This window comes from Branchiostoma floridae, unplaced genomic scaffold (genome assembly GCF_000003815.2).
Source record: "Branchiostoma floridae strain S238N-H82 unplaced genomic scaffold, Bfl_VNyyK Sc7u5tJ_218, whole genome shotgun sequence".
In the NCBI taxonomy this organism is placed as follows: Eukaryota; Metazoa; Chordata; class Leptocardii; order Amphioxiformes; family Branchiostomatidae; genus Branchiostoma; species Branchiostoma floridae.
Window position 1 is genome coordinate 25,989 of NW_023365791.1, and position 12,973 is coordinate 38,961.

The 12,973-nt window shown below is 41.6% G+C and overlaps 2 protein-coding genes across 2 annotated transcripts; one reads left to right on the plus strand and one right to left on the minus strand.

The window, feature by feature from the left end:
- The first annotated feature begins 7,224 nt into the window (after window positions 1-7,224).
- Window positions 7,225-10,199, plus strand: LOC118408584. Its single transcript, XM_035809396.1, has 5 exons — window positions 7,225-7,383; window positions 7,975-8,319; window positions 8,951-9,115; window positions 9,337-9,543; window positions 9,983-10,199. The coding sequence occupies exons 1-5, from the start codon at window positions 7,254-7,256 to the stop codon at window positions 10,099-10,101; spliced, it is 966 nt and encodes a 321-aa protein (XP_035665289.1). The 5' UTR covers window positions 7,225-7,253; the 3' UTR covers window positions 10,102-10,199.
- Window positions 10,200-10,308: 109 nt separating this feature from the next.
- Window positions 10,309-11,958, minus strand: LOC118408605. The gene is made up of 2 exons (XM_035809422.1): window positions 11,857-11,958; window positions 10,309-11,457 (listed from the first exon to the last, which is right to left on the minus strand). Exons 1-2 carry the CDS (start codon window positions 11,873-11,875, stop codon window positions 10,796-10,798), a joined length of 681 nt encoding a protein of 226 aa, XP_035665315.1. The 5' UTR covers window positions 11,876-11,958; the 3' UTR covers window positions 10,309-10,795.
- Between the last annotated feature and the right edge of the window lie 1,015 nt (window positions 11,959-12,973).

Genomic DNA, 12,973 nt, shown 5'->3' on the forward strand with positions numbered 1-12,973 from the left:
AACTCCCCACCAAGAGACCTTTCCAATGATACCATAGTTTGCCTATTTCGGACACTTTTAAAAAATCCACATTTTGGGTCGTGGTTAGGGGGACTTATCTAAGAACAGGAATAACTCGGCAACAAAAAGAGCTATCTAAAAACGGATTGCAGCGTTCAACTCCCCACCAAGAGACCTTTCCAATGATACCATAGTTTGCCTATTTCGGACACTTTTCAAAAATCCACATTTTGGGTTACTGTAATCGGTGCTTAACTTTAAACGCGAATAACTCGGCAACAAAAAGAGCTATCTAAAAACGGATTGCAGCGTTCAACTCCCCACCAAGAGACCTTTCCAATGATACCATAGTTTGCCTATTTCGGACACTTTTCAAAAATCCACATTTTGGGTTACTGTAATCGGTGCTTAACTTTAAACGCGAATAACTCGGCAACAAAAAGAGCTATCTAAAAACGGATTGCAGCGTTCAACTCCCCACCAAGAGACCTTTCCAATGATACCATAGTTTGCCTATTTCGGACACTTTTCAAAAATCCACATTTTGGGTTACTGTAATCGGTGCTTAACTTTAAACGCGAATAACTCGGCAACAAACACGCTGCGATCTACTGCGCAACGCCAACTCTCGTCCCTGCCTTCCTGCGGGACCATGAGGTACTGCAGCTGACTAACTAAAAAAAAATACATTCTCCTATTCATACGATCTTAAAATCGCTTTATTATGCTCCCATGCAGTCATGTTCATGCCCCGCAGGCGGCTTTCACATTAAAGTGTTTTCATGCGTTACAAAATTTTCCGTTGCACTACTTTTTCACTCTTGTGTCATATACTAGGGTGGTCTCGGATGAATACTATATGCACGCTGCGGCCTTGTACTAAGATGACTTTTCGGAGCTGTTGGTTCTTTTTCAATATTTGTATAATCGATTTGACTGTCTCGTAAAAGGGCTAGTGCTTCTCGAGACACCGTGAATGGCTACACGCAAGGTAAGCACAGAGGGGGGTGGGGGGTGGGGGGTACAGTCAGACATTTATCATTTATCTTTCATGCCATGCCATTGATACATAACGTTATATGAGTAGCCGAGCACCCAAGGAGATTCCTTGGAGCGCCGAATTTCTAAACAAAAAAAGGAGATACATGTTTGGGGCCTCGGAAGACACTAACTTCGACTTGAGAGTGTCCGTTAGTCTCAACTCATTTTGTTATTACGCTACGCTGCATGGTCACCCCTTCAACACCGAAAATATGAGACTAATAAAGCTGATCTCGAGAAATTCCACAGTGTCTTTGTAAAAGTCGAGTCAGAGAGACCAAGTACATACCAACTTCAAGGACTTGGATCAGGCCACAGCACGTAAATTTCATGGATGACATCAGCGCACTCATTAATTTCTGCCTGAAAAACAAAGAAAGGTTTTTTTCCTCTTCGGGGATAGTCAGATAGACCAAAATAGGCAAACATGTTGTTTAGCATTAATTTTGTTAAACAGCAGGGGGAAAGTAAAAGCCATAACAAAGCACATCTTCACATGAAAGAGAAGACCATAGTCACCGGTATGCTGTACTTAGCCCTGCTGTTGGCTGCAAACGGGAACTTCCCAACCTTGTAAGGACCTCCCTGTGTGTGATGATAGAAGACAAGGTTATGATGTTTTAAATGATCTACTTGATCTTCTCCTAGAGGGGACATAATGAACACCACCATTGCAAGTGATGGTTAAAGTAAACCAATGTAAACAATGAAGATTATATGATCTAACAAAGAATATTTCTTGCAGACATGAGAATCATGCTAAAAACAGAATTTTTTCCTCTTCGGGGATGATCAAATAGACCCATGGCAAATAGGCAAACATGTTGTGTTGAAGCCTAATAATTGTACTTGGACTTGTGGACGTGACCCTAGGGAGGTAACCATGACTTAATAGTTACAGAAGCTTGTGAAACTTGTTATAAAAGTGCCACCTATATGGAAGTCATAACTGTAGTTGCCAGCTTGGCAAGTGATACCAGAGTACCACACTAGTATCACTTTGACTACAGAAGTTCACTTTTTTTAATACAGGATTGAATGCCTTGTTAGTTGTGATGCCATGTTTTTCTACTTCAAATCTTGTTACGACATTTAGAGTGTCTGTTGAATAAATTTCGCCATCTTCTTTTTTAACCATCTTGTTTTTTTTTTTGCACTCTGCATTGGATGTCATCCATGAAATTTACTTACTGTTGCTTAAGTTGAAATATTATTCAACTTGCCTTCATGCGTGAGTCAATACTGACGTCATGACAGAGTTGAGTTATGATTTAAATGGAATGAGAATGAGTTAAATGGAATGTTTGACTTAGTAGACCTGGTGCTCGTTCCGGATTTTAAATAGTTTATTGTACATGAATTGTCACTGATTCCAGGATAAATAGTGGTACAATCACTAATGGTGCCACTGCCCCTAATAAAACAAACAAATAAACAAACATTTTATCCATCGTAACCATTTTGTCGCCTGTGTTTTTTAAACACCATGCTTGTTCTTTTTTTCTTTCTTTCTTTCTCTCTTTTTCTTTCTCTCTCTTTCTTTCTTTCCTTTACTCATAGCTTTAACACTATCTTTCTGCTCATTATCTATTTATCTATCCATTTCAAAACAGATGGGTAGCCCCTACAACTCTTAAGAGTTGATTTCTAAGGGGGGCCAACAAACCAAAACAAAAAAGCCTACCTTTTTCTTTCTCGCCATGACGTGTTGTAGCCTGAGTACCCTCCTCCGTAGTGACCGCTGGCTTACTACTTTCCCTTGCTAACCAAGTGGTCAGCGAACGAAAGTAGTGAGCCAGAGGTCACTACGGAGGATGGTAGTCAGGCTAGACGTGTTGCTGCGCCACTGTCGTATTCGCCGCCATGGTTGCTAGGTAACGGAGGATGAGGCAGTAACAGACGACGCGTGTAGATGATGTACATTCGTTTTCCGAGGGGAGTTCTCCAGGCAGACCAGCTTCATGTTGCGCCAGTCACGTTCAAACACCTTCATGAAAAGGGCGACTGGAGGAACGAAAGAAAAAACTTTACTTAGAATCCTTTAAATGGTCAACATCTGCTCAGTTCAGCAGTTGAGTTGCCGTAAAGACAGATTTTAGTGGGTTCATACGGGCGGTATCAAGAGAAAACGGGTCAAATGTGAGATTTCCTAATCATAGATCGAACATTTCTCGGAGCTTCAGCCGATCCAAACCCTGTATTTTAATGGTCATTAAGATGACCCTTGTAACTTTTTGGTGGAGAAGATTTTGTATGATTGAAATCGGGGTTAGCACATTTCTGAAGCCTTCTTTCAGTGTATTTTAACATGCTTTTCTATGGACAGATCTTTGTTACTGTAAATGCAAACACTTTCGCGGTGGTTTAATGTTCGCGGTTTTCGCGGCGTTTGCCTCACCGCGAATTCAAAACCACTGCGAACATTTGTCCATTACAGTAAGAGACTGCAGTGCATGGTGCTACCGCGAAATTAAAACCACCGAGAAAAGTCCATTTTCCCGCTACCGCGAAATTAAATCTGTATCCACCCTAAAATAAGGCATGCATTTTGCTGGATATGTCTTCACGGCCAACTATACAGCTTTTACGACACATGAAAATAAGAACACAAAGTGGCTTTGATGAAGTTTAGATACCCAGTCAATGATAAACTCAATTTATTTTTATTATTGTTTATTTCCATTTCTGTCATCTTTACCCAGGGTGGTCCAACTCAGTGCTATTGCATTGCTTTGCAGTGGAGCCCTGCGTTACATGTACATACAATACAAACGCCTTTGTAGCAATTGGATAGGATTTTTGAATGGCCAGACGGCGTCCGCTGCCTTTTGTCAATGACTGAACAGATTCTGCATTCCTACAGGTGGACTCTCACTGCACTTGAGGCACCGGTGCGGCACTGTTTTGTTATTTTCGCGATTCTTAAAATAATTTAGATATTGTATAATACGCAAAAGTATGGCTTAGAAGACAACAAAATACACAAAATGGAAGAAAATTCGTTCTTTATCTCTGAAATTCGTTGAGTCATCTACAAACCCCGCAGTGCCGCAACAATTGCCGCAAGTTCAGTGGGAGTCTACCTTACGAGTATCTTCACAAAACAATGAATTCATATGTAAAAGCCGCGTTATGTGACAAAATCTTCAGCGATCGGTCTCATAAATGTGCATATACTAGTATCTAAATTCCTTATTTACATTTATTAGGTAAAGCTTGCGGCGGAGATAACCAGGTTGCACAGTAAAAGGTAAGGTAAAATACAACTTCCTTCCTGCATACTATAGCCTAAACCAAAATAATGACAATACTCCACCGATACGAAATATTATGTACGCATTCGTGTGACCACTTATTTATAGCTACGGCCCACACGAGAGTTTAGGGTAAAAATCATACCACTTGCTTCCAAACTTACCAGCACAAATGATACGTGTGGTGAGTATTGAGTGGTAGTAAGTAGCTGGTATACAAAAATATAGTCGCGTTCTAATGTACATGTGTTCTAACGTCTGTGAAAGGGCTTATATTTATATATACATATATACAGGAATTCTAGGTAATATGTCAAAGGGCAAGGTCGAAATTGACAACAAACCTGTCTAGATATTGTTATGCAAATTAAAACAATGGTCGCGACAAGGAGTGTTTACAATTTGGGGGCCTTATCTAGGTTTGATCAAGGAGCTTTTTGATTAGCCATGAAACATGCCTCCTTAGAGCCATACTAATATTTACTATATCAAGTTTCAGCCTCCTTGACTATACTATCATCATACTATATTAAACTAGCACTTTTATACAATATAGCGTCCTGGTCAGGGCTACCCTTTGATATAATACGTAGAATTCCTGTCGCCGCCTTGCGTTCTGACGGGCTTGTAGACACACATGTGAAAGTAACTTTAGCTACGACCCTCACGTTAGACACAAAATGACACCACTTGCTTCCCAACTTACCGGCTCAAATGATGGCGGTGGTCAGTAACAAGCCGACGGGCGTTCTGAACAAAGGCGTCTTGAAGCGTATGTCTGATGATGGCCCAAACCGTCCCTATCTCGATCATGTAGTCCTCCGCTACGGCGCTGAAGGCGTCTCACATATTATGCGGAATGATATAGGGTGTAAGTGGGACGTTTCTGCACTAAAGGAGTCTTGGTCTTCCAGTATGTCCTCCGTAACCGTAAAAAGATGGGAGAACCTTCCTTCGCCCTTGTTCCGAAGTGCGAGTCTGTCCCGTGTTCGTGTGTACTTAGTATGTGTGTTCTTCACACCAAGCAGGTTTAAAAAAACCTCATTGTTCATCCTTCGCTTCACTAATTATCACCTGTTTGGTTTCACCTGTTGTTAATTGGATTACTTTTACGCCGACCCCACTGAACCGCGGGGACTACATGATTATGATACGTTCTAGTCTTAGTACAGCCAGGGTCTTTATGAAGTTATAGTAGTATGTAGTGCCATTGTATAAATTGATCTATTACCGTTGGCTTACATTGTACCATTTACACATGTAGTGCAATAAAGTTCATTCATTCCTTCATATAGGCCGCCTGTGAAGTGACCTGTTGTTACAGAAAGAATTCGGTGGTACGTATTTGTTCAGTACTTCAGCCTGATTAAATCACATTTCAAGCAGCTCTTTCATTGGTCAGGCCATAAGAAGATTGATGGCCAACGGCTATAACCCATTTAATAGAATATACCCGATTTCAGGGATATTCCCATTAGTGACTAAAATAAGACATTCACAAAAACTCATGTAGAAATATTTCATGGGAGTGTTAGATCTTTTCAAACACAATTCAACCATGCTTAGAATCTAAACTTGATTTACATATGAATTTAATAAACACAATTTACATATGAGTGACATTTGCACACGATGCTATCATGTCCAACCAGATCTTTTAATCAGATGTACTTGTATTGAATCGTTTCTGCCAGGTCATTCTAAGGACGCAGAAGAAGAGTGATGGATGTCACCCGAAACTTCCAGAAGTAATTGTCCTTTTTTTATCCAGTTGTAGACATTGATTTGTATTTGAATAATGTTAACCTGAGTGTCCAACCTTCATAAACGTACGAGATCTTTTATTTTCTTTGTCAATCTGTGGTAGCTTCACTAACAACCCACAGCATACTCTTCACTATTACTAACAATTTCTCAATTGATTAGAACATAGTTGAGTTCTATTGAAAGTCCAGACATTTTTTAAATTATGGTGTACTAGAAGCCGAAAGCAGAGTCTCTTGCATGCTGTTTGATAGCAACGTGAATGACCTACCTCGTGGCGTAATGAAACTGCACGGTCTTTACGTGGAGAAGCGATGGAAAGTCCTGAAGCGCACATGTATAAGGGTACCTTCGGCGTAGATCTACTTATTGTTTCATGTTGCTGTGTGTGTGTGCGTGCCTGCATATCTGTGTGTGTGTGTGTGTGTGCGTGCGTGTGCGTGTGTCCGCACGCGCATGTGTGAAGGCACATGCCTGAGTGCTTATGTATGATGTGTGTGTTTTACTATAACTATCTGTTAGGAGGCCCATTATTGAAGTTGGCCTTCCTTTTTGCCACCCCTTCGCATCCACCAAATATATCATGGAAATCCATCAACAACATCTCGAATTATGCTGTTTACAGCCACTACAACGCACTTACGTACAAAGCTCGCCCTAGACCCGTAGGAAAACGCCAGGTAAACCATTTTCAAACTTGACCTTTCTTTCCACAACTGCTACTCACCTACCTACATTTCACGATTCCGGATCGAGTTCACAGATCAATTCCAGTGACTTAGAAGTTGAGACAATATACATGTTGTACTCAGTAAACCCAACCGGACCTACCCGATAGTTTGATAGACTGATTGTTAGTGAGCCCTAAAATCCACAAGGCTTGCTCGTGTCAAGGGCCTTGCTTGTGTTTTACAGGGAGTTGTCAAATGTTCAGTAAACTGGAATGAAATTGTAAATGACTACGAAAATTTGTGTCAAGGTATTTTTGTATGTCTTTTTCTATTCTTCTGTATATCTATTGCTATCCTTGTTTCCCTCTGAGTCTGACATTTCTTGAATGTGTAGATCATGATTTACTTCTCGTTCCGCATCTACCCCGGAAGTTTTTGTTGGTGCTCCCACACCTTAAAACTGATAGTTGAGACCATCACGGTTCTCTGGCCTTGAGAGCGTGTCAGTCGTCTAACCGGATGCATGTATGACAGACAAAATCTACCCGACTGCCGTTCCTGCCACATGAAAATGAACCCTACCGTCTTGTTGTTAGCTGCGTTTGTACTCAAGGTGTTGGTCTCGAGTTCCAGTGGTCAAGCCCAAACTACCGGTAGGTCATTTCACTATCAAACCAATGCATATTCATGGTTGTAAGAATGGTTCAACATTAAGTGACTGTGCCTTTGTCTTATCACATGGTAGACATATGCGATTTGTGGGGACAAAATCAAAGTCTGGCTAAGTTGAGTTAACCACTTGACACAGACCAACTTTCATCATTAATACACCTGTTGTAAAGGCATTTAGCGAAGGTATATATGGGGTCGTGAAACGTTTACCATTGAAGCTAAACCTGCTCGAGACTTCTTTCACTTTGCGTACTGACACATGTACAGGAAATCATTCTTAATACGAGTGATCACTGCTGTTGTTTATTTCCGGGGTGTTCGACGGTTGGTGCCTACCAGGACGTCAGTAGATTGGATTAAAAATTTATATTGAAATTATCAGATCAAATTACTGGTTAATATGTAAATTGATATCTTGCCAAAAATCTGCTTTTTGCCTACCACTGCTTCACCGTGACATGATCGTGATCGCTAGCTTGCACAACAGAAACAATATTTTGTCGTGTGTGTATTCTCCGACAGGAAGTTTTTTTTTTTACTCATCACCCTTGCCCTCCTGTGTCTGTATTCAGACCCCGTGGACCGTTTCCAGCCACTCCGGAGAACAAGGTTCCCAACAGTCACACCAACAGTTGTTACTGGCAGTCTTACCTCCTTGTTTACCCTAAACAAATGTGCAGGGGCATGCCTGAATTCCACCTCCTGCCTGGCTTTTCTATGGCTGCGTGGAATACTTTTCTCCAATACTTGTACCATGTACACCATGATCGAAACGCCAGTGAACGCCAGTAACAGTGACTTGTACTTCAAGACTCTTCCCACCACTGTGCGGCCCGCCATCATACCTGTTCCGACAACAACACAACCCACCATGATACCGGTAACTACACAACCAACGCCACTGACAACCACTAAAGGTAAAGGCGATATGTTTCAAATTCAGGGCCAAGAAATCATGAAAATGTGTGTTAGAAAGGATCTGAATGATGCATGTTCTGTTAAGAGTCTTAAAAGTTTTAAAGTATCTATAATTTGCCGTCTAGAATGTAACGTTAAACGTAAAAGTGAGCCATCGCCATTGACTTGTCAGCCGTAAACGTGTTTCATCCGTGCCTCATTTCCGGCGAGATTCCAGGACGAAGCAAGCAAACATTTCGATAGCAAAACCTGTATTGGTTTCGCTCCTTGGGCGCCGCCATTTTGTTTCCGGGGGTAGTGGTGTATGATTGGAAGGGATGTCGCCATTTGGACCGTGATTTTGATCACGGTGTTCACTTTTGACGTGAAATGTTATGAGCGTGTTGTTTCGGTCTTGTTTGTCATCATGGGACGACAACTACAACTAAGAATGTTTGTTCTGTTTTATTGTGGGATAGTGGTTTTGTATCTGACGATTTTTATGTGTGTGTTGTTGAGGTTTTGTTCATTATTTAATTTTTACTCGTAATATCCTGAACCCAGATCAATGTTGTTTGTGTTTCCTTCGGATTATGATGCAAGTAAGAAATTTTTCTCACATCCACTTCCACGTGCACCCTTTTCCTATAGCGAACCGTGTGTCTGCTTCTAATGTGGGACCTGCAGTTTTAGCGGGTGTTGCCATAGCGACGACAGTTGCCGGTTTCGTGCTTGGGGTGATAACGAGCCAGCTGGTACAGTGGTGTCGTTCTAAAGCCAAGGGGAACAGAAACTTAAGGCGAGCTGATTTGGAAGGTAAAAAATGATACATTGTTGGTGTACTTCGATAACATAAGTATTGAATAAGTATTGAATAGCCCATTCCCAAGGGCTATCATCAGGTCAGTAATGCCTAGCATCGTTCTCATCGTTCGTCAAGCATCAATTGTAGTTTCAGATTCCATTTCTACATGTATACCATGTCATCCTATCACCTAATAAAAAACAAAAAGCATGTGAACTTGATAATTTTTCAGAAGAAAACCCTGATGATGGGCATTTACTACCACTGCCTCTCCCGCGCACTGACCAGGCCGGAGATGACCATGTCCAGTACGATGTCCCAACAGAAGGCGTGTCCGTTCGTCGCCTGTCTAGTGGACCTTACCAGGAACTCCGGCCTGCCCAGTACCAAGGCTTGGTTCACGAGTCGAATGGAGACCCGGCCACACCTCCTCTGGCTTGTAAGAGACGCCATTTTTGCCAGTTTGCGTTATTTTTCCAAGATATACTCAGATTTTCTTTCTGAAAAAAAGTCTTCCGTAAAGCTAACCTCCATGTCAGGCTCTTTGGGCCTTGTTTTCTTTGTTTTTGTTGTTGGCCATTTCTTCTTGAACTTGTTCGTTTGTGCTGTCGGGCCGGCGGCACAAGCGATCCAGTACAAAAAGAACTTGATGGCGAGCATAAGCCCCCTCATGAGGTGTATCATGAGCCCCCCTCCCCCAGAAATGAAAAAAAAAAGACCCAGAGAGCCTGTTGTATGGAGGTTACTATAAAACTACGTTTGGTGCCTGGCATTGGATATCTCTTCTCAAGGACTGCAACGCGCATAATGAAACATTACAAGCCTCTCTTCCACTACAGTATGGCTACTTATAACAACACATATTCCTGTTTTAATAGCTGGGGGTGACGACGACGGGGAGTATGTAGATCCCCAAGTGCCGCTTGCGAGGGAAGATTCAGATCCAACCGGAAACTACGAGGCAGTAGACGACAGCTATCTTGAACTTCAACCATGACTTCAACACAAGACAATTATAAACACTCCACTTCTTTATGTGATGTGTGTTTTTTTGAGGGCGTGGTCACATCGGTCGTGCGATCGTCATACGATCGCTAACTTGGGCCATTTTGGAGGACAAAAATGTACGTCTCCTGCAAATTTCAACTGTCTTGGTACACAAAATGCTGTTTTGGATCCATGTCGGTGGTTTAGTTCTGTCATGGCCTGCTTGAAAATCGCACGACGACCGCACGACCTATGTGACCGTGCCCTTAATCATCATTACACAAAACAAAAGAAATGTCGTTATTTGATTTACATTATGCTATAAATGTATGCAGGTTATGATTAACACGTCCAGTACAGCCACTACGGCAAAACCATGAAAATAGTCGAATTGATCGATACTTTAATATGCTTATACAACTAAAGCTACTCTGTATGTATCTGACTTAGGACAATATCAATCCTCTGACTGTTGTACTATTTGATAATTTCAGTAGTCAGCTACTAGTCACCAAGCAAATCAATTCATTGATATCATTTTAGAAAGACCATCTATATCTTGCTTTTCTGTTCAGGTGGATTTCTGGAAGTAGTCGTCTTATGCATTGCATTAAGATGTAAAAATGTTTATGGCTAGCTTTGATGGGCTATTTTATCATGCAAATAATTTTTATCATGCAAATAATTTTTTTAATTTTAAAGTGTCAAATATTAAAGCGACGACACAAACGCTTGAAGTCAAATACAGCCCAATACTTGCAGTACATGACAAACTTTAGAATGAAATCAGTGACTCCCAGTATGAACAATCCCCGCTCTACAGTTAGTTCGTCATCCACAAAGATGTTGTCCCATTTCATCCGCAGCGACACGGCCATCACTATGACCTGTGACGTCAGCGCGACTTGTTTGATTGATGTTATCTTCTCACACAGCCGTTTTGTTTTGTCAACGATATCTTCACTCCCGTCACTGTCGACTCCTCTTCCAGTGGGTTCTGTCTCTAACGTCTTGTTCTCAAGGGCCAGTTTATAGATGCTTAGTATAGTGTTGGATATCATGAAGGTCACGAGCATTGGGATCACCAGGAGTAGGGATGTGGGGAAGTGTAGAGCCTCGTACCAATCTCCTGTCCCGACATAAGCCCTAACGCACAGTTTGGCCACAAAGTCTGTAGCAATCACAAGAAGTATGGCAAACTCGATGTTTGCAGAGAGTGCTACGAGTCCAGAACCCAAGCTTGTATCATTGGTGTAACGATATGGTAGATACGGGAAGAAGTGTTGTTTGAAGATTCTTGTGACGAACCCTGCTGGCTCCTTTGAAGAGCTGTCATCACCATCCATGCTGCAGTCAGATTCTGTGCCTGTTGAAGGAACATATGTTGCTTTATAACATTCTTTGCAGAAGCAAACAGGTAGAAAAGACCATATGATAAATAGACATCTTTTCAAAACATGTTGTAAGACATGAACACTGAGACTGGATAACATGGCAAGAATTGCTTAGTGCTAAAACAAACAGCCCTTCGCGGTTCAAAAACTCAAAATACCACACGTTTAACGAAATCTGTAAAGACTGCGTTGTGTACATGGGCTACTTTGTACACAACGTTCGAACCTAGTCTCCAAGCAGACGTGGCGCTCGATTTTCTGTGAATAAAATAAACACAGACTAAGCAGCATTACAGGGAGGCTAATGTAAGCTAAAAAAGCTACTCTAATTCCCCTCGAAGCTCCTTCCATTATATAGGCACTGTACTCACGTTTACGTTGCATTTCCATTGTTGTGACTGTCTTGCTGGGTCTCAGATGCGTAGTTAGTTACGTATACCCTCTTCAAATCCGAGGACTGCAATGGAATAGTACGGTGGTTTCAAAGATTGGTTGTTGACTGACTGCTCACGAAAGAGGAGTAGAAATTCGAAGCGGTGTGATCTCAGAGCTTATAGACATGTGCAAACACACACAAAGCAAAACGATCGATCGAACTGTTGCTCAGCTCAGTATAACTAGCTTGGGAGACTGACTGCCTACCTACAGACGTTCACAGACTCAAGGCCAAAAACACTGCGTCACTGACACTGTCGACAAACAAACGTACCAGACTCCCTGTAAATATTGTCACGGAAAACACAACACACTACGGACCTTATATTCTCCAGTTACACTCATTACTTCTTACCAACGCAAAGCTATTCAAGATTACAAGGGCCAATTTGGCGCCGTTCCAAGGTACAGGGCGCGTTGCTTTGTTTTGTTCACCGTCTCGGGACATTTCCCCTAAGGTAAATACAGTAAAATTCGGACTTTGTGAACATTTCACTTACCTTGAAATTTTGTAGTAAACGTCTGCATAACAGTTAAACGTCACTTCAAATGCTAACGTTAAGTCTTTAAAAGCCGCAAATTATTATCCCGAATACACTACAGTTAACAATGCGAATACGCACAGGGTCTTGTTTACATAGAAAAGGTTGCTTGAATAGAAGCAGCCTTTTGACCTTTACGGTTGCTGAATTCCTTCACAACACAAACACCTGTGTGAAAGGGTATTTGAGAAGTACCATATATGGGCCTCCCTGTACATGTTGTTGCTCGGGATGAAAGGTCCATTGCCGCTGATGAATGCTTGGCTTGTTACTGTACTGGGGACCTTTTTACTGATCAGTGAGTAATGTTGCGTTTGTTTTTCTCTGGGACTTGTACTTGATCCAAGTTGTTTTTATGCATTTATCGGCAAATGAGAATGCACTAAAGAAGGAAACTTTTAATAGTCCGACGTAACTGGAAGCGGGAGGTATAATATCACATTTGGGCTGATTTGCTTCGGATCGTTTGCGTGTTTATCTCTCGACTAACTATGGGTTCTAAATCTTTGTT

What these genes read in the sequence shown, in the direction of transcription:
- LOC118408584 (XM_035809396.1), top strand. Translation starts at nt 7,254, where the DNA reads ATGTATGACAGACAAAATCTACCCGACTGCCGTTCCTGCCACATGAAA. An exon ending in TGGTCAAGCCCAAACTACCG is followed by an intron (nt 7,384 to 7,974) that starts GTAGGTCATTTC and finishes GTCTGTATTCAG; the next exon opens with ACCCCGTGGACCGTTTCCAG. An exon ending in GGCCACACCTCCTCTGGCTT is followed by an intron (nt 9,544 to 9,982) that starts GTAAGAGACGCC and finishes CTGTTTTAATAG; the next exon opens with CTGGGGGTGACGACGACGGG.